The 20,622-nt window shown below is 51.1% G+C and overlaps 1 protein-coding gene and 1 long non-coding RNA gene across 2 annotated transcripts in view; one reads left to right on the top strand and one right to left on the bottom strand.

The window, feature by feature from the left end:
• RAB31 (RAB31, member RAS oncogene family) overlaps positions 1-20,622 on the top strand; it is an 83,664-nt gene that overhangs the window by 14,811 nt on the left and 48,231 nt on the right. Inside the window, exon 2 of the mRNA XM_032467339.1 lies at positions 16,226-16,305. Coding sequence (XP_032323230.1) covers positions 16,226-16,305 — 80 coding nt within the window. The remainder of the gene's footprint in view (positions 1-16,225; positions 16,306-20,622) is intronic.
• LOC116659582 lies at positions 1,077-9,944 on the bottom strand. Its single transcript, XR_004314934.1, has 3 exons — positions 9,858-9,944; positions 9,796-9,798; positions 1,077-1,086 (listed from the first exon to the last, which is right to left on the bottom strand). It is a non-coding gene; the product is annotated as an uncharacterized LOC116659582 (long non-coding RNA).

The raw sequence follows: 20,622 nt of genomic DNA, 5'->3' as shown, positions 1-20,622 counted from the left end.
AATTGGGAGACTTCAAGCTGGGATGATTGTAAACAAATGAGGAAAAAGCAGATGATCAGGGTCAACGAGCTATAAGGGTAATTCTCGGCCTGTTCAGAGGCATGGACAGAGCTTGACATTTCTTCGATGTGCTGCATTGATTCGGGTGCAGGCCAAGCTGCTGAAACAGAAGGTCCCACAGGACCGTGACTTACGTGGGACAGAAATCGTCTCTTTCCTCTTGATCAGTCCTGGTAGCTGGCTCAGGGCCACCAGGGGTCTGTGGGGTCAGGACATTGCCTCTGCTTCCATCCTGTTTGCCGGAACCCCGTCCCCTGACCACTTCTACCAGCACGGGTGATGGAGTGCCCGGCCAAATCTCAGGGCTCTTTTTCTAACAGATGAACGGGTGGGTGGGGATCTTGGAGCAACGATAGTTTCTCCCACAAGCACCTTTTATGTTCCAACAAGGTCATGGCCGGAATATGAATTTGAAGACTGTGAGTTTGTGGCTGGACTGGAGCTTTAAATCGATTCATCTCCTAGACGCTGGGCTCTAAGGAGAGAGGAGCAAGGCTGAAGTCCGCTTGCTGAGTCCCCAGACTCGGACCCCCCCCACGTGTAAAGCGTGGATGAGTGTCCGTCTGTCTCAGGGAGCTGTAACAGTTACACACACAAGCGACGTGGGAATGCCCAGGCCCTGCCTGTCATGTGGTGACTTCTCAGTAGGGGTGAGGCTGTTCTTCCTCTAAGAAGGCTGGCAGCACTCATCTGCTTCCTCATCGCTTCTCGAGAAACAAGGTGAGGTGCTCAGAAGTTAATTTCATTTACAAGATTGCGCCAGGATTACCCCACTTCACAGTAAAAGTATTTTTACTTCTCCAAATGCACCTTCTGAAGTTCTGTGATGAGCCCAGAGGCACCTTGCAGCTTCATGACGCATCTCCTGGCCCCACTGCACCAGCGCTAGAATGAAGGGATAACAATAAGGGAGGTTTCCTGGGAAATGACGTATGCACGCTGCCTCCCAGGCGTTTGCCGTGGCCTCGAAGGAGGCTTTGAGCGTTGGTGAGCGCCAGTCCTCACAGCAACACAGATGTGCTCCTCCTGGTCTGTCGCCTGCTGTCCCTGGGGCTCTAACCCAGATCCAGTCGGGCAAGCTCAGGACCCAGGGCAAGACCCTGGTGCTGCTTTGAGGCCAGTGAAACTCCTGCGGGGACATCGTGTGCTGTGAAGTGTGACGTGGCCGATGGCTCCCCTGGAATGTGGCAGATGAGGTCCTTGGATAGACGGCTCTGGAACTGGTGGCAGCGCTGACAAAGATGCATCCCAGGGACTGGTGTGACGGGGCTGGGATTCATGAGTTTTCCCCGGGAGCCACCAGCTGTTTGGGAAGCTGTGTTCTTTCCCATCACTGCCTCCCCACTGGGCTCCCACGGGCAGGTGCCCAGGCGGCAATCCTGGCGTTCTAGGGGTTGCAGGAGGACGCGGGCGCCGTGCCTCCTGGCCTGGGTTTCCCGCCACAGTGCTGCGTGGTTTCTTGAAGTCTCTGTCTGCCTCCCTGCCCTGTGGCAGCCCCTCCTGCTGGCCCAGCCTTGGGAAGCCCCCCTCCCCCGGACATGGTTACTTTGCATGGGAACCGTGATTGCTGTTTGTGGCAGGGTGGGGGTACTGCATTGGGAAATTCTCCCCTTGCCTTCCCCGTGGATGAACTGGTGCTGTGCCCACGGCTCCTGCCACTGCCAGGGCCCTGCAGTCGGGCAGGGGGAGTCGGTGACGCTGTCCCTGGACCTCACCAGCGGCCTGTCGCTAAGACCCTCAGGCACCTTGCTGACCATGTGGCAGAGCTGCGTTGGCAGCATCCGTGGAAGGAGACAGTCAGTGAGAGTTAAGTGTGACTGAAGGAGGCCTTTCCAGCAGGAGGGTGGTTGGCCTTCGGTGAGAATCACATCCCAATGCAGGATGGGTGGAAATGGCAAGGCAAGGTTTGGAGGGTCTCCGAGACTCCTGGGACGCCAACTGCCACACGCTTCCGGGGAGTCCCCGTCGCAAACAGTCACCCTGTTTGTCCACCCCATTTGTCAGGCAGGGAGAGTAAAGAAATGCGAATACAGCAGAGGAGCAGCCAAGTCCTGCTGAGTGGCAGGGAGGGGGTGTGGGCCTTTGCGTTGGAGCCCACACGCGGGGACGTTCTCAGTGTTTTCCTCACGGCCCTCTGTCATTGTCTTCGTCGTCTTCTTCCTCTTCCTCTCCTTCTCCTCCTCCCTCTCCCCCTTCGCTTTTTTGGGGGGAGGGGTAATTAGGTTGATTTATTCTTGAAGGAGGTCCTGGGGATGGAACCCAGGACCTCGTGCACGCTGGCACGTGCTCTCCCACCGAGCTGTCCCCTCCCCCTGCTCTCCGTCAGGTTCTGGTTTGACTCATACAAGTAGATGGGAAGGTGCCCATTTAAAGAGGCGTGTAAACAGGCTCCCAAGGCCAGTGATGATGCTTTAATAAGTCAGCCCCGAGACCTGCTTTTGATGGAAGTGGTTTTGCTTAAAAATAATATATTTTCCTTGAATTCTGCGACTTTTTCAGTTCTGTGTGGCAACGTTCCCTGTACAGGCATCACCAGCACATGAGGAAGAATGACTAACAGATGCGCAAATAATTTTCACGTGCTTGAAGCTATCAAACCATACATTCGTTACCAAAAATAAACACGGTGGGTGTAATATCTGAGCCATGTGTGTATCTCAATCACTTAGAAAAGAAGTCTTGGCGTAAAGTCAGGTGATAAAACCTGCCTGGAGGTTCGTGTAACGCCAGTCTGCGATGGTCTAGGTTCCGGAAGGGCTGGTTCCCACGAGGACTATCCCGAGCTGAGGCCCCATCGGGCCCCCGGGCGGATGCCAGGGTGGGTCTGGGAGGACCCCTGGGTCTCTCCTGCTTGCATGTGCCCCCTGCTGCCAGGCTCAGAGAGCCTCCTCCTCCGCCCACAAGCAAACCCAGCTCTGTTTGTCTCCCCCGACGCTCCCCACGTCCTCACGCTCCTGGAGCCGCGGTGACAGACCTGGGCGCCGGCCACCTCAGCACCATCTTTTGCCATCTTACAGCCCAGATCAGTAGGTGTCTGTGATTTGGGTGACGATCATTTGAAATGTGGCTAATATGAAGGAATGTGGGGGGAAAACAGCGTGAAAAGTTACATTTACACAGAGAAGCTGAAGGAAGGACAATTTGTACCCTGCCCCATCTACCTGGATAACGTCTGTTCATCCTAAGATACAGGATTACAAACCTCAGATGCTACAGGAAGGCACAGAATAAAAAGCCAGGGCTCCCCACCTTGGTGACCCCTGTTCCAGTGTCCTTGCCGTTTTTTTAAAGGCAGTGTTTCAGGCTTGTGAGCTTGTGCTCACGCACATGGATTTTTTTTTCTAATGAAGGAGTCGTTGCAGATTTGTAAATGGATTTTTTCGATCAGTGTGTCGTAGGATGCGTCCCATGAATACCGGCACCTGCGGATGGGCTGGATTGTTTTGAACGGCCTCCCAGTCGCCGTGATGACAGCCGGCAGTTACGGACGTCTGCGGTCCGCCGGCACTGTCCTCCGCGCTGCGGGCACGTGGGCTCGTCCAGCCCTCACAGTAATCCCAGCAGGCCGGCCCTGCTCTCGCGCGTGTCTTACAGAGGAGGGGCGGAAGCACACAGACGACTAGTAAGAAAGGTAACTTTCATAGTCTGATCCCAAACCCACACTAAGCCCCACGGAGTCCTGCTCCCGTTCACACTTAGTCTGTGGGAGAGCTGGGGGTTATGGCTTACAGGTTCTCTGCATTCCGCTCCATGACCGATGCTTCCTGTTCCTCCCTTGTCACCGTGTTCCCTCCGGTGTGTGCCCGTGTGTCTCACACTCCAGGCTGTGGCCTCCAGGGGCCTTCGTTTTAGTGGAGTTCCCTTCGTGGTGTCGTCCAGTTAGAAGAGACAGGGAATGACTCAAAGAGTAAAACAGTTATGATCAAAGTTTACAGAATTATTCCCAAGAATGGCTATCACATCCCTTAGCCCAGAAAAGAGAGTGTGCATTATTTATCTTTATTTATTTTTTTAATTGAAGTATAGTCGATTTGCAGTGTTGTGTTAGTTTCTGGTGTTCAGCATAGTGACTCAGCTATATATACATACACGTATATATGTTCCCTTTCCTATTCTTTTTCATTGTAGGCTATTTTAAGGTATAGAATGTAGTTCCCTGTGCTCTGCAGCAGGACCTTGTTGTTCATCTGTTTTATATGTAGTCGTTAGTATCTGGGTTATCCCTACCCGTGCGTGATTTCTGTAGCTTGGCGTGCGTGCAAAAAGCCATCTCAGAGTCGTCTTCTCTCCTTACTAAGGGAGGCAGGTCCTGGTGGTCCCTCTGGGATGCCACGTGGCTGAGGAACACGCTGACACTTGGTGAGGTGTGCCCTGCCACGCAGCACGTGGTCCCAGGATTGAAGGTGGGGCTGTGGAAGCCCCTAAGCCTTGGTCCGTGCTGTTATTGCTTCCTCTTTTCGCACCAGGTCTCTGTGTTTCCCCAGCTGAGCTCCAGATTGAAATGTGTCGGGTATCCCAGCCCGCAGTCAGAGGGCGGGTGCTGGGATGCTTTGTGAATCGGTGGCGTCCTCGGGTGGGGGGAGATCGCAGAGATGGGTGTGGGCGAGAACGCTTTGTGCCGGGGATTGGTGTTTTGGCTTTGGCAGGGGAGGGAGGGAACAGAGCACCGTGAAGGCTGCCAGCCTTGTGGCTGCTGTTCTGAGGAAGCATAAGTCGCTAGCTGGTTTGGATCTAGAGTCAAGATGGAACGTAATAGAAAACTCAAGCCCCAGATTGTTCTCCTTGGGTCAGCAGAACGGCAGGATGTGCTGACCCCGGGCTCCTGGCCGCCACAGATAGTCTGCCGTTCAGATCCACTTAGCAGAAGACGCTCCCATCTTGCATAACCGCAGGCTTGGCACTCGCTGGGACTCTGGGAGTTCATTCTTAAATATCCCAGTCGTCTTCTGGGAGAGAGGCAGGCACAGAAAACGGGGGACTGTGCGGGCAGGTTTACCGGCATGTTTTCAGATGAGTCAGACGCTTGGGAAAATCTCTTTGGTGCCAGTTTGGGTCAGACGCCAGATTTTCATGGGTAGGAGCCAGAGTCTGAAATGAGGCGCCCAGGTCCCATGGTCAGATCCCTGTGGAGAGGGAGTTCGTGCTCTGAGGTCCGAGGAGGCCTGCAGTAGCACTCCTGACCCTGACGACATCCAGACCACGCAGCGAAGAAGCATGTTTCCTTTGGTTCTTCTGAGAAAATTATTGTCCGTACACTTCTGGCCCGCTGGCCTCCGTCTGCTGCAGTCTTCCTGCCTGCTTGTTCGCTGGGGGGCCGGGGGGTGCAGGGGCAGCGTGTCATTACTCCCCGGAGTCAGAACATGAGCCTACGGAGGGGTCCGCGTGGAAACCAGAAGGATGATTTCACTCCTGGAAGAAGTAATCATCTATCCTAGCGTGTCTGGTGGTGGTTGTCTGTCATTTTTTGTTTGTTAGTTTTCTAAGTCAATTGGTTGTGTTTTTGTAAAGCTAGAATATAGAAATGGACGTCCTCTGACAAGTTAGAGGCTGCACGTGGCTTTCTATGACTGCGACTCTGAGTGCATGGGTAACAATGCCTTTATTTTTTATTATGTTTTAAGTGGAGGTACTGGGGATTGAACCCAGGACCTTGGCCGTGCTAAGTATGCACTCTACAGGTGAGCTCTGCACCCCCCCTCCTTGTGATGCCTGTAAACTGTGACCGTGAAGCATGCCCCGGGATAGCCAGTGGCCCAGGAGGTGATCCTGATGGCTTCGGCCAGGCGCAGATGCCAGGCAGTGGCGATCTTTCCAGGCTGTTTGGATGTTTCCTTCTCCAACCACAGTGGTAGTGCAGCATGGTATTTAGTTACAGTTTGAATATCAAACTGCCTGAAAAAGAATAGTGAATGTGATGATGTGATGGCAGAGTCCAGGGAGGAAGGAAAGGGGCCGTGGGATGGTGTGATCTGATGGGGGTCAGCCGTCGAAACCTTATGAAACCTTCCTCCTGGGACCGGGCTTGGACACGCAGCCCCCGCTGTGCTGCTGGTGGACATCAGGTGGTTCTAGCACGCCCTGAGACCCAGTCTGAAAATAAAAAAGACTGTAATGTCCCACGGAACCCAGAGCAGGAGTACAGCTGGGCCTCGGGAGGCGGGGAGGTTCCAGGAACACTAGTCTCGGGCTCCTAGACTTACGGTCTTCTTGCACAACTGCCGCCCTTTCCTGCTTGCAGGGCGTTGGCTGCCTCCAGCCTCTGCTTCACACGGGGTGGTCCTCGCCTCAGGGGGCTTCGTCTCTGTTTCCCCACCTCCGAGTGGAGTGACTCTAAGCCTGTCTGACAGTGTGGGGCTCCTTGTCTGAGCAGGCGCATGGAGTCCGGGGCGTGGGGGCCAGGGCAGCTCGGCATCCAGGGGTTTCTGTACTTGGTGGCACAGGGTTGAGCAGATCTTGACTGACAGATCACTCTTCTAAACTTCCTGTTTCTGATTATGTCTGACACGTTGTAGGATATCTCAGTACCGTGTGGCACCTGTGCGATTGTTGATACATACGCTCCGACCAGAGGGCGCACACACTCTTCTGCCGTCAGGCACGTGCGGGAGGCTCGTGCTTCACGGAGTGTCCACATCCGTATAGGATGTCTACCCACAGCTCCGGAATGTTCAGTGATTCATGTAAGGGACACTTCCTGTCTTGAGAAGCATACACTACGCATTTTCTTTCCTGATCCTAAAATAAACTTCTTAAAGGGATGTACACCCACAGATCTTGAAATACCCACAGACAGAATTTCACGGTGTTTGTACACGAAGTTCAAACGGGTACTGATACCGCGGAGTCAGCGTGGAGAGGAGGGTGGCCAGGACGGTGTACTTTTTATCAACCTATCTGCATCTGTTTGCATAAAATTAAGTTCTGGTATAAAAATTAACCAAAGTTGTTCATTTATAGGAAACAACTGCCTGTTATTTCACTTTTAGATTTCTTAACTCTGAATTTTTTTCCTCCCTAGCTTTTTTTTTTTTTTTTGGAAAGAATTCTATTTTTATTTTGTGTGTATTCTAGTTAAGTTAAATTATCTGTACTAAAGTGAAATAAATCTTACATTTTGTTCAAGCTTTTTAAAAATTGTAAATTATTAGGTTAATGCAGCATACATTTACATAATACAAGCATTTTTATGACTATGAAACCCTTACCAAGTTCTTTTCTTTGCTTCGATCTTTTTCTTTTTTGAGATATACTTGACGTATGACATTGTATAGTTTCAGGAGCACAGCATAATGATTTTGTATTTGTATATGTCATGACATGAGCACCATGGTAAGTCTAGTTAACGTCCGTCACTGCACACAGTTACAGATTTTTTTCTTGTGACAGGATCTTTTAAGGTCTGCTCTCTTAAAACTGGTAAATGTACAATGAGTCTTGTTAACTGTGGTCACATGCTGTACATTCCGTCCCCAGGACTTCTTTATCTTCTAACTGGAATTTGTACCTTTTGACCCCCTCCACCATTTTGCTTTTGAGGGTCCTTCTGGTCCCGCATGCTGAGGTTCTGTGAGGTTCTGTCGACTTCGTAGGACTGAGAATCGTTCAGTGTTGGGGAGAGAACGTATCGGGAGATGGAGGCCTGGAGTTGTCCTGACCCCCTTTCTGCGAGCTGTACTGGGAATTGTACTGGGCCTCAAGCTCTCCGTCTTTACAATGGGAACAGCAGCCCCCCAGGGTCACCGTGAAGACCAGAGGCAGTAATGACCGTGAGCGTGTCCTGTAGAGCCTTTAGACCCCGGGTTGAGGTAAAGAAAGGCCGTTGCTTTCGTTCCTCACGGACTTCTGATGAAGGCCGTGTTCTTCCTAGCACATCACCATCAGGGGATTGTGATGCCAGGGGAATCCCGCGGGGGGCCTGAGCCGTTGCACCCGAGGATGGGGGCCTGCTGCCCCTGGGCACCACTGCGCCTCGGGGTCACGAGGAGGAAACTCCAGCTCCCCGGGCCGTTGGGACCTTGAGGCCTGGCCCTGTATCTTGTTCCTGTGTGTGTCTGATTACAGGAGAGGATGCATCCCATTGAATCTCCAGTCCTGAACACAGTGCTGGTGGTGTCTCGGGCACAAGGAAGTGTTAGTGAGTGGAAGGGAGGTGCGTGGTACCCGTGTGCATCCCCGGGCTCGTCGCGGGATGGGGAGCCCAGCTGGTGCTTGTCGGGAGGGGGTAGGTACAGGATGAGGTCAAGAGCTGGAGCATCTGAGGCACAGACCAGGGTCACCTGCTGGCCCCCTGGGGCCGTTTTCCTGCTGTGAGGGGTACTCATAGCTCGTCTTTCAGAGGCCTGTGTGGAAGGTTAAATAAGATGACACAAGTTAACATGGAGTCTGACTCAACGAGGCGTCAGCCCCCACCGTCACCGTCACCGTCCTGCGAGTACACGAATGGTGGTGCTACTAGCTCGCTGACCATCGAGATTCAGAGCTTGGACGCCCAGAAGCCCTGTTGGCCCTGAGGTCCTCCCTGCTCTTCGCTTCTCCCCGGGTCACTGCTTTTGTAGCCATTTCGACTCAACTGGGCACCTGCAGTTACGTTTCAGTCCAAGTTCACTTCTGTGCCCTTGCCCTCACCCCTGTCGGCAGGCGCTGCCTCCTCTAGGGTGAGGTTTCAGAACTTTCCATGCTGGAGGGGAGGCAGGTGCTTTTCAGACCAGAGCTGCGCCTTGGCATTAATGACGTGAGGTCGGCCCAGCATCCAGCCAGCATTGGAGAGCGGACCTGCTGGCGCTTGCTTGCTTCCTCGGTGTCCTTCCGCTGGCCTCTGGCTGGGGGGCAGTTAAGGACACTGTCCGGGGGTCAGAGCGTATTTTCCCTGGTGCTTCTGCTGATAGTCGTCAGTGCCCCCTTCACGCCATCCCTGGGGAATGCGTCCACATGAGTCTGTCTTCGCCTCAAGTCCAGAAGCCACATCTATTTTCTCTCCTTTGGACGATGAAAGAATGAGTGTGCCTCACCTTTGACCCCAAGGTTGGGTGATGGGAGCCAGCAGGGCTTCTGCTGAGCTCTGCTCGGGGCTGCGGCGTGGGGGCTTCTGACAGCTGTGATGCTGGCAGCCTGTGTGTCCTGCTCAGGTCTCTTAAACGACGTGTGATGCTTTAGCATTTACTTCCAAAGGGAGGGCAGCAGTAATTTCCCTCGAGTTGGAAACTCACTGCTGACTTTTATTTGGGTTTTGTAAAGTCTCCGAAACACTTGCAGAAGTGCTGGCTGGCCGTGGAAACTAAACTGTGAGAAAGTCACACCAGCATGATTGTTTCGGGGACTGTGGCTCTCACGCCCGTTGGGCCCAGCCTTTCCCGCCGACACCCTTCCCCCTGTCCTGCAAGCCCCTTTCCTGACACCAGTGTGGGAATCAAGTCTAGGGCTGGGTACCGCTGACTGTCATACACCAGGACGGTCCTGGCGGGTCTTGGGTCAGAAGCTCCTGACCTACTGGGGACAGTCACAGAGTCAGGAAGGTGGGGAAGTTGTGAGCAGCCTGGTATCCCCGGCTTGTAAATGACGTGAAGGGGTGTGATTATTTGCTCGGGTTTACAGTTGACAGGGGTGCAGGCACATCCATATAACCTAGTGTCTTGACTGAGGATCACAGCAGTCAGCTGTCTGCATCACACAGGATCTCGGCTGAGGGTCAGCAAAGCATTGAGCGTTCATTCATCTGAGCGAGTGGGCTGAGGACACCGACTTTCATGCTTGTCGGAGTCAGGATGTACAGATAGTTCCTTTTGTCCACCGGGCAGAACTGAGCACAATCACCAACCAAGCTCTCGATGCAGAGTCTCAGCTCTGACCCAGGAGTCTCTGGCCGCCACCATCTGTGAAAACGCCTGGCACATTGTAGGTGCTCAGTAGAAATGCAGCCGATGAGACAGCAGCCTCCGAAGTGCCCGTTTCCTGTTTCAGTTTCCCTGCTGTCCTTTCAAGTTCCATACCCGGGGGATCTCCTTCGTTCCTGTTGCCCTCTGGACGAAGTCCAGACTCCAAAAGCTGGTAAGAAGAGAGATCAGAGGGCAGTGTCCCCCATCCGAGTCCAGAGCTCGGTGAGTCCACACCCTGCCTTTCCCTTGAATGGCGGGTTTATGACGTGGCTGTGCCGTCAGGCACCAAGGAGGGGAAGGCACCGTGAGTGATCTTCGGATGCGTGGCTCTGATGTGTCTGTCACTAGGACCGTGTTGTCTTCAGGACCCCCTTGGTGGAGGGCTCGGGGCTTGGTGAGAAAGGGGAGCATCAGCACGGTGGTCCCGGACAGACATTCCAGGGGTGTTAGGGCAGAAAACTGGGGGACGGGTCTTTCATCTGAGGCTTTGCTTCTACACGTCTCCTCCACAGAGATTCGGGATCTTAATGAGCGGTTCTTTAGAATGATCTTCAGAGGTGGGTTCATAGGATTATCTGAAGCTGAGAGACGGGGAAACAAGCCTGGGCTGTGTCCTCCACACTTCCTTTCTCCCGGCATCTCGCAGCCGAGCATCCTGGCCGGGGCTCGTCCGCGGGTCACAGGCGCCAGGCACTCCGAGTGTGTGGGGGTAGGAGGTGCGGTAGGAGGACCCCTGGCGCTGGAGTCCCTGAGACCCCCTGTGTGGGAAAATGACACCAAACGAGGGAGGATGTTTCCAGCGAGAGGAGAAAGTGCTTAATACAAGGGCACAGGGAGCTGGGGAGCTCTGCAGTGTCTGTAATGGAGATCTTAAGAGCACATTCTACACCATGGGTCAGTTTCTGGTGTGCAGCATCGTGTTCCAGTCATACACACACATATATTCGTTTTCATACTCTTTTTCATTATCAGTTACTACAAGATATTGAATATAGTTCCCTGTGGTATTGTAACTGAGTGTTTGAGTATACTTCAAAAAAATTGTATAAAAATAAAAAAGTATTCTAAAGAAAGGAAAAATTAAGGGGAAAAAAAAGCCCGTTCTGAACTCCCCAGTCCTCTCCTTTCTGCTTGTGGAAGCTGTGGCGTCTCCCCCGAGCTTCACGCCTGAGATGAGTTCCTGCACCCGCAGTCGCTTCGCCTGCTGACTTCAGGTCTGTCCTCGATGCTGACATCTTTCTGACTTGGTTTTGTCATTTAAAGTCAGGTAGGATCTTTCCTTTCCCGCGGCCCCGGGAGGAGTATTCAGAATTGCTGCTCTCAGAGCAGAGCCTTGTAAGTCCTGTACAACCTTTTTTTTAAATTGAGGTTTAGTTGATTTACAGTGTTGTATTCATTTCTGATATACAGCATTGTGATTCAGTTACATATATATGTATTCTTTTTCATATACTTTTTCACTGTAGGCTGTTACAAGGTGTTGAATGTAGTTCCCTGTGCTACCACAGGTCCTTGTTGTTTCTGTATTTTGTGTATAGCGATTTGTGTCTGCTAATCCCAAACTCCTAACTTGTCCCTCCCCTCTCTCTCCCCCCTGGTAACCGTAAGTTTGTTTCTATGTCTGTGAGTCTGTTTCTGTTGTGTAAGTAAGTTCATTTGTGTCATATTTTAGATCCCACACATAAGTGGTCGCATATGGTATCTGTCCTTCTCTGTCTGGCTGACTTCACTTAGTATGATGATCTCCAGGTCCATCCATTCGGCTGCAAATGGCAGTAGCCCTTTATGGCTTTGCCCTCATCCTCCATCAGGGGCCAACCTCTCACGCTCCTGCCCCGCCCTCAACTTTAACTTCCTCCTCTGCAAAATGGGGCTAACCCTACCTCACCAGGGTTGCTGCATGGATTAAATAAAATTGATTCAGAGCCAGTACTTAATAAACGTTGCCCACTACCTCTGTATTGGTTATCCATGGCTGTGTAACAAGTTGCCCCCGCATTTAATGACTTAGAATCATTATGCTGTACACCTGCAACTGAGGATGTTGTATGTCAGTTATATCTCAGTTTAAAAAATTTAATGGTTAAAAGCAGCCTACATGGAGTATCTCTGGGTTTTGTGTGTCAGGAATCTGGGCGCAGCTTAGGGGGCCTCTAGAATCAAGTGTCGCTGCACAGTGGGTCTGGGGCAGGGTCTGCTTCCAGGCTCCCTTGTGGCTGCTGGCAGGAGGCCGTTGCTGGGATTCTGCCCAGACGTGCTCGGAGGCCTTTGTGGCTCCTGGCCGGAGCCCCTTGGTCCTCACCGCATGGTCCCCCACCCATGGCGGCTCCTTCAGCAGAGCCTACAGGTGGGAGGACACGTCTCAGCATTTTCTAACCTAACTTCGGGCGTGACGGCCATCGCTTTTGCCGCCTTTTTTCTGTTTTTGAGGAGCAAATCGTTGGGTCCAGGCCGTGCACAGGAGGCAGGGATCGCCGGGAGCCACTTGAGAAGCTGCCTGCTGCAAAGATGACCATTCTTTATCCTTATTTGCTAGGTCTGCAACTGAAGCACAGTGAATACTGAGTGTTTTGTAAAAGCGTTACAGAATACGACAATAAAATCCAGCGTTGGTGCCTGCAGCCTATGCAGGGCACAGATTCCGTGGAACCAGTGGGCCCCCCGCTAGGAAGAGGGGGCCGTGTCTCTGCCGTTTGTCCAGTAATCCGTCTTGCCCAATCACCAGCCCACGTGTGTGCTTTGCTTGTGAGGGAAGGAAGGTGGCAAAAGAACGGTTGGTTCCTTTGGCAGGAAGTGCGATTTAAGTAAAACACTGCTTTTAAAAAACTTTTTAAACAGTTAAGGTCACACCTTCCAAGACGCTCTAGATAAACTGAAATTTCTGCTTAGCTGCGCAGAGTTTGTACATGGGGACAAACTGCTCTCTGGAAAAGCTGAGCAGTGGTGGGGTGGGGGTTGGGGGCTGCTGTAAGAATAACGGAAGTGGGGGGGGTGATGGAACCCATCCGTCCCCATTTGGGAAGTGTCTTCCTCCTCCTTCTTCTTCTTCTTCTTCAACTTTTCTGAGGAATGAGGCTGGAGGAGACATGGTGACCTTGAGGACTCCTTTCCGAGCTTGGGTGGGGAGGGCTGGGCCCCGAGGGCCTGGAGTCCCCTGGAACTCCTAGGACATGCTGTGGCCACCAGCAGGAAGGAGAAGCCACCCCCACTCTGGGGCCAGAGCACCGGGGGCTGGGCTGAGAGGCTGCTGAGCTTCAGAGCCCACCAGGTCTGCCCCCTCTGGGATAATGAGCAGCAACTAAATTGAACAACAGTAGAAAGGGACAGTATTTCATGGTCTGACGCTCCAGCCAGCTGTGTGACCTCAAGGAAGCCTCACAGCTTCCTCCTTTTGCAGGACCAGGAGACTGGACAGGAGGGGCTGCGACGGTCTCACCATCTGAGGAAAGGGAAGGAGCTTCCTTCCACGGTGTCAGGTCCACCGGGAGGAAAGGGGCCCCGGAGAGCAGCCAGCAGCCCGGTCCACGCATCCTTTCTCCTCCTCCACTGACTCCTGTTTCCACCCAGGATTTCCTGCATCAAACCTTTGTGTTTTCCTGTGGGATGGTCATGACTGCTGTGTGTGGGTGTGTGTCACGGTCTGAACGAGGTCCTGCGCGAAGAGGAAGTCCCCGTGCTGAGTGATTCACGAGAGTGCCCGGCATCCTGCTTGCTCTCCTGTGCGGCCGTGAGCAGGGCCTTCCCCCCGCGGCCGGCGGGGGAACAGCAGCCTGGGAGGAGGCGGCCCCGCTCAGCACGAAGCCACTGGCCGCAGGGCATGATTTAGGTCGTGCTTTGTAAGAACATTGTCTTTGTGGAGACAAACAAAAGGGAAACTTTGCCTGTTTTTTTTGTTCTGTTATTTCCTCCCTGTCCAATGCAGAAAAGAAAGATGTTGGGAGTTAAATTGTAAAAAGAAAAGAGACACCAAGCATATTTGGCAGAAGAATTAACTGTTAAATCTAAGTTCGAGCAGGCTTGCCACCTAACGCCTCAGAAAAGGCATGTTCTAGCCTGAGATACCTGTGGAAGGCAGTGAGCAGAAATGAATCATTTTCAAGATGGCTTTTGAGTTTTTCATCCTCAAGGGTATTTTAAGGGGCGGCCTTGCAGGACCCTTGGGCTCTTTTGAGGATTTGGAGCCAAGTTTGGAGCAGAGCCCTTGGGTACAGCAAATGGACAGACTCCTGAACGTGTGCCCTGCAGCCGAGTCCTGACTGCGAGGACACACGGTCTGGCTGGAACCCTGGACTTGAGCGCCCTGGTGGGGAGGCTGTCAGAGGGCGGTTGTCTCAGCTGGGAAGAGGGGGGCCTGGGTGTGAACCGAACGGACCCCAAGGGAGGCCACAGGGGAACAGCACCTGGAAGGGAGGGTTCAGGTCCTGAGCTCTGCATGCTGCAGAGGAACAATGGTGGCTCGGGCCCAGGGTGTGCTGCTGGCCCCGGGATGTGAGCCTTGCACAGTGCTGTTCTGATGAGTGTCACAAGCCAGTGGCCTCCTGCCCCGGATTTGCTGGAACTGTCCCCTCAACCTGGGAGCGACGGGCGCACGTAACTTGGGTTGTCAGTAGTGTTTCAAATCTCACTTCGTATTTCAGCGTCACCTTTGTCTGAGTTTCAGCTTTTTTTCCTTGCTCTTTAGGCTTTTAAAGCTACACCGTTACCGCAAGAGAAGCACGCGTGTCGCTGCTCTTTCCTTCTTGGGCTGAATGTGTCTCGTTTCCCTTTCACGTATCGATCCCAGGGCTCAGTGGTCCCTCGGTGGAGACGACGAGGACTTCCCTGAGCCCTGCGCCTCCTTGCCTTGCCGTGGCTCTCAGAAGGGCAGCGGCTGCGACTTCACCTTGTCCCTCCTCCTTTTGACGTGTCCGTTTCCACTATTGTGTTTTTAATTTCTGAGGGGTCAGCCTTGCTTTCTGAATAATCGTTCAAAGCCGCATCCTGCTCTTTTTCTGTGTGTGTAAATGGTTACTTCTTAGCTAAGCATGTCTTTTTAAAAGATTAAAATGCATCCCTGGGAAGTAGGGAGGGTATATAGCTCAGTAGTAGGGCAGGTGCCTATCGTGCATGAGGTCCCGGGTTCAATCCCCAGTCCCTCCTCTAAAAATAATAATAATTTGTTAAAAATTTAAAAATGCATCCTTAAAGCTCTGTTTGCACTGGGGGCTTGTCGGTGGTGCAGACGCGGCTGTGGTTGGGGACCTTCGCGTATCCTGCAGGGTTGCTTTCCCTCATCCCTAGAGGGGCGTCCTTCCCTCTTTCGCGCAGGGCAGAGGTTGCGGTGGGAGTACCAACGGGCTCCTGAGCTCTGTCTGGAGTCCCGAGCCAGCCCTGTTTGAAACAGATTTCTTAGAGCCTCAGCCTCCCGTGTCCTCCCGGAACATCCCTCTGGTCATGTGCCTGGGACCCAGGATAGGATTCTGGTTCCGGGGCTGCCCTCCAGCTCTCGGGCGCCCTGGGAGTCGGGCCTGAGCTCAGTGCTCCTCTAGTGCTCCTCCCTGCAGGGCCTGGGCTCCAGCTTCCCTCTAGACAACCCCCCCCCCCGCCTCCCACCCCCGGCCCCTGCTTCCCCTTGTCATCACTCGTCTGCTGCTGTCTCTGCTCCTAACTCTTTGACCTTGGGAGCTTGTGTTTTTTATTCCTTGAACCATTTGACAGGGGTTTTGAAGGGAGTGGAGGAAAAAACGCAGGTGCCCTGTGTCCAGCATGTAACTGGACGCCCATCCTCGGCAGCTTTAAATAGTTACTTAACAGAGAAGGCGCTGAGACCTTTATGTAACTGAGAGAAACTGGAGTTTATTCCGCAGCCATCAGATTCCAGAGGGAAAATGTTAGAAATGCAATAATTAGAATTCATTGGTCTTAACAGCGTGATACCTAGAAAAATGGATTACATGTGTTCAGAGTGCTGAGGTTTTGAACAGTCAGTTCTGTTTCTACAAAAACAGTGCAGTGCGTAACCCTGCTTCGTAGACCCCTCCAAAATTTTTCCAAGTTTCTGGAAATATATGTAGTGGGAACATGCCATTTCCAGCTTAATTATTGTATACAGATGGGACATGTTTCTAACACTGATTTTTACCATACTGCGTTTTCTGTGAAAGCAGCATGATTACATTGTCGAAAACGCTGATACGAAATAAAAGAACGTACCCCCTTCCCCCCATCGGAAATGAGCTCTCCCGTCCTGGGTTCGGTTTGTACTTGCTAGAAGTGGCTCCCCTGGTCCTCACGGCTGTGTCCTCCTCTTCCAGGACACCGGCGTCGGGAAGTCAAGCATCGTGTGTCGGTTTGTCCAGGATCACTTTGACCACAACATCAGCCCGACCATTGGGTAAGTCCTCGCGGGTTCTTCCTTTCAGAGCACTCGGAGAGGCCAGGTTGTGCCTGAGCCTGCAAGCAGTTCTCATCCCAGCTGCAAAGACTGGCAGAAATTCAGGAACTTCTAGGCAGAATGTCCCTGTCACCCCCCGCCCCCCACCGCCGCCGCCACCAACCATCCCCCTGCCGCAGCGCAAGGTCGCTTCCTGCATCTCCATGGCATCATTCTGAGCATCATGCCGGCTTTATTTCCAGACGGAAGACGAGCCTTGGGACAAATCCCTGAAGGCTGTGCTTTAAGACGCCCACCAGGAAACCTGGAAGCGCCTCCGCTCACAGCGGAGCTGTGTGTGCAGCCTGTGGGCGGATTGATTTTCCCTTCCTGCATTAATCGAACGTCAGCATCTCCATTCTAATGCGTGGGAGGGGAGGGGAGGGTTGCTCACTCCAGACCCTGACCTTGGACTGCAGGAGCACTTTCCTGTTCCATTTCCCCCTTTCCTACAGATACCTTCTCCAGATGGGCGTTTGCTGTGCTGTTTTGCAGGTGCTTGAGTTTTTGCTGTCCTAGAACCTGGCCTCACTGATTTCTCTCCCTGAAGACAGTATGCTGTCTGCAGAGAGCAAGGTTTGGGTTTCCTCAGCAGGGAAGCAATGTGTGTATAAATGTGGGGAACCGGGTAGGATTGATGAGGACAGGGCGATGGTGTCCATCAGCAGTAAGTGGAGAAAATTCACGGGGAGGCATTGGTGGCTGCTCAGCTGGATAGGCCAGTGGTTGAAGCTGTGGATGTGAGAAAATCCAACACGTTTGTAGCTAAAATAATGACTTGAAACGTTTTCACAGAAATATGCTCAAGAATTGAGCGGGGTCTGCAGCCTAACAAGTCTACAGATGCTTGCAGAAGATAACTTGAGTCCTGGGTCTGAGGCAGGGGGAATCACAGTAGCCAGACGACTATCACTTTGCGCTGGTTCCTGAGCCCCAGTTTCCTGAAGGTGATGTGAGGAGGGTCCTATGGCACCCCACATACAAATCTTTTACAACGGGCAGTAAGCGTGCCTGTGCTTTGCTCAGAAGACCTTCTCTTCGCTATATTATTGGCTAAACAAACATCCTTGAAAATACTGTCTGGGAAGAAGATGGGCCTCTGCCTGCAAGATGTGCATCACCTCCCAGCACAGGCACTTCTGTAGGTTGGGGACAAATTCACAGAGGAAATTCTTTTCACTCTTCTCTGTAATGGACTTTCCCTCCTTAATTTGCCACTTTGTGATTCTTGATAAGAACCCATGAGAGTGATCGACTCAGAAATGTCATTCTGGAAGTTGGAAGGGAAACTTTGTCTACTTTTTGAACTTCAAAAAAAGTTTTAGTAACAACTCTGTATTCCTTTTGTAATGATTAAAAAAAAAATCAAAACGTAATGCGTGCTTCTGCCATAAATTATGGTAAGTACATAAGAGTGTTCGTTGCTCATAGGTATTAGCATCATTATGCCTAGAACAGGTTTGTCATTTTGGTCCCAGTCTCTTGTCAAAACAAGTCAAGATGCCAGCCCAAATGCAAGGGAGGGGAAGTAAGCCCTACTTCATGGTGTGGAAATGCATCGTGGTGGTTTGGGGATTCTTAAAAATAATGTATTATATGGAAACTGCCTATAGTTTTGGCTCAGTTTTTCTGTAAACCTACTCTAAAAAACAGTCTATTGGGTTTAAAAATTATGTATTTTTTCTTTAAATTATACTGCTCATTGTGAAAAGTTCAGACCATACATAAATATATAAAATAAAAAGTGAGGTCAGAGGATTATTAGCTCTCCAGTCCCGTTTCTTCAGTTTCTTTTGCCAGTATTTAGAGTCCAAAGTGCATGTTTCATGTATTTTAAGTGTTTTCTGTGTATAAAGCAAGCAAACAAACACATAACTTTCAAAAACAAAAACAGCTTCGTGCTCTGCCTGACGTGCCGCAGGACCCCTTCACCGTCTTGGTAGGTTTTCCTGACTCTTTGCCATGAATACAGATTTCTCAAAACATGCCATGAACGGAGTATTTTAAGTGCTATCTGTGCATTTCCTTGACAGAGTCCAAGATTAAAGTCTAATTTTTCTGGTTATACAAGTTCAAGTCCACTCTAAAAAACCCTAAGAAGCACAGAATTTATCAGAATAGGAGTCCTGTTTTTTATCCTGTTTCCTTCTTCATCCCTACTTTGAATATTTTCTTATATCATGTAATCTCCAAAAACATGATCAAAGTATTTTTCTGACTGTAACTTTTATATACTCATCATAAAAAATTGAAAATGAAGAAAGTCATGAGGAAAAGTGCAAACATTACCCGTCATCTCTTTCTCTCTGAAGTGCAGGAGGAGCAAAGTTCATGTGCAGTGTCATCAATCTGGGGGATAAAAGTTGCATAATAATCATTCGGAAGGACGTGTACCAGCGCACTGGCAGTGATGGCAGCGCAGTGCTGGAGTTACAGTTGATTTTAATTTCCTTCTTTCTTTTCTTTTTTTTTGTGAAGTACATATATTGCTTTTATAATGAGAAAAGTAATAAAGACGTTTTCATTTTTGGAATGTATTTGCTCTTTTACTGTAGTCTGTGATGTGTGGTTTAAGCACTCTTAAAGAAATGAAGTGTCATGGGCCAGGTGTGGTTTTGAGACTATTGGGTCATGTTGCTTAGAAAAATGCTTAGAGTTTCCGTTTGTGCACTGGCACGTTGGCAGGTAGAGCTCTAACTGGTGACCCTGGTGTGTGTGCGTGTTGCGGGGATGGTGGGGGAGCCACAGGGCTTGCTCTCTCCTTGGGACTCTGTGCTTTACCTCTTAGTCTGGGGGAAAGTAGCAGAAATTGAGGGAATAGTCCTGGGCTGTGTGCAGCGTGAGCGCAGGGCTGGACTCTGTGCTGAACTTGGAGGGCGGTGAGAACCATGAAAGAGGGGAAGACGTCCTGACACTTTGTCCCTAAAGACTGTAGTTCATGCATGTCGTAAGAGGAAGGTACTGAGGGCACCATCATCGTACCGACACAGCTGATAGGACTCAGTGATAATATCTGACGTAGCGTCTAAATTTAAGTTTCTCCAGTTGTCCTTAGAATGTCTTTTAAAGCTCTTTCCCTCTTAATCCCAGGTCCAGCCAAGGTCCAAGATTGTTTTATGTCTTTCCTCTCTCTTAATCGAGATCCTAGAACAATCCGCCTGCCTTCTGTTTCGTTTGCTTTTCATGACGTTGATTTATTTCAGGCATTCATGCCCGTTGCCTTGCAGAATGTGCCCCATTCCAGATTTGCCCGATTGCTTCCTTGTGCTCAAAATCAGATTAGACGGTCGTGGCCGGAATGCTGTGCGGGTGACCCGTGTTCTGACCCCGTCACCTCAGGAGGCTCGCTCTGTCTGCTTATCCCACAGCCAGCGATGATTGCTATTTTTTTCTTTTTTTTTGTGGTGGGGAGGAGGTAATTAGGGTTGTTTGTTTGTTTACTTATTCTGATGGAGGTGCTGGGGGTGGAACCCAGGACCTTGTGCATGCCAAGCATGTGCTCTACCCCTGAGCTGCACCCCCCCCCCCCACGCTTGCTGTATTTTAATGAATGGGAAGCTTTGTCTCATGGGGGAAAAATAGTCGAGGGTATTAAACTTCCGTTGTATTAGATTTTTTTTCATCTTTCATGAGCACAAAGAAAAGGCTTATTAAGAAGAACTATGCAAGAGAGAAAGCATCAAATGTTCCGTTTTCTACTGAGAATTTCAAATCCTTCCTTTTTCGCAGAGAAAACAAATACTGTGAAGCTACTGATCTGTGTCCCTGCGCTGATGGAGGGCAGACGGGGCTTAGATGCGGCGCTCCCGCTGCTGGGTTCAGAGCAGCGGGCGTGAGCCTCTGTTCGTGGGCTGCAAGGCCCACACGGGGACTCACCCGGGCACCAGCAGCCCTTTGCCCTCTTAACTGTGGTGGTGGTATGTTTTTAAAATCTAAGTTTGTTTGGTTTTTTATTTTTATTTTTTCTTTGTTTTTAAAAATGTTTTAGTTACTTACTATTGTATTATTTATTTTATTTTGGTGGGGGGAGGAGATAATTAGGTTTTTTTTTAAGAGAAGGCCCTGGGGATGGAACCCAGGACCTCATGCATGCTAAGCGTGCACTCTACCACTGAGCTGTACCCTCCCCCCAGCCCCCCAAATCTAAGGTTTTATTTTCTTTTTTGATTTCAGGCATAATGTCTTAGAACAACTGAAGATAAATGTTTTAGAAACAGAGCTTTTGAAGGCAGACTTTGCCTTTTCCCCCTGAGACCTCCAGTTGGACTCACTGAAAAT

The sequence above is a fragment of the Camelus ferus genome, chromosome 24, assembly GCF_009834535.1.
Source record: "Camelus ferus isolate YT-003-E chromosome 24, BCGSAC_Cfer_1.0, whole genome shotgun sequence".
Classification (NCBI taxonomy): domain Eukaryota; kingdom Metazoa; phylum Chordata; class Mammalia; order Artiodactyla; family Camelidae; genus Camelus; species Camelus ferus.
The sequence above is the reverse complement of the archived record's forward strand: the minus strand, read 5'-3'. Positions and strand labels throughout refer to the sequence as shown.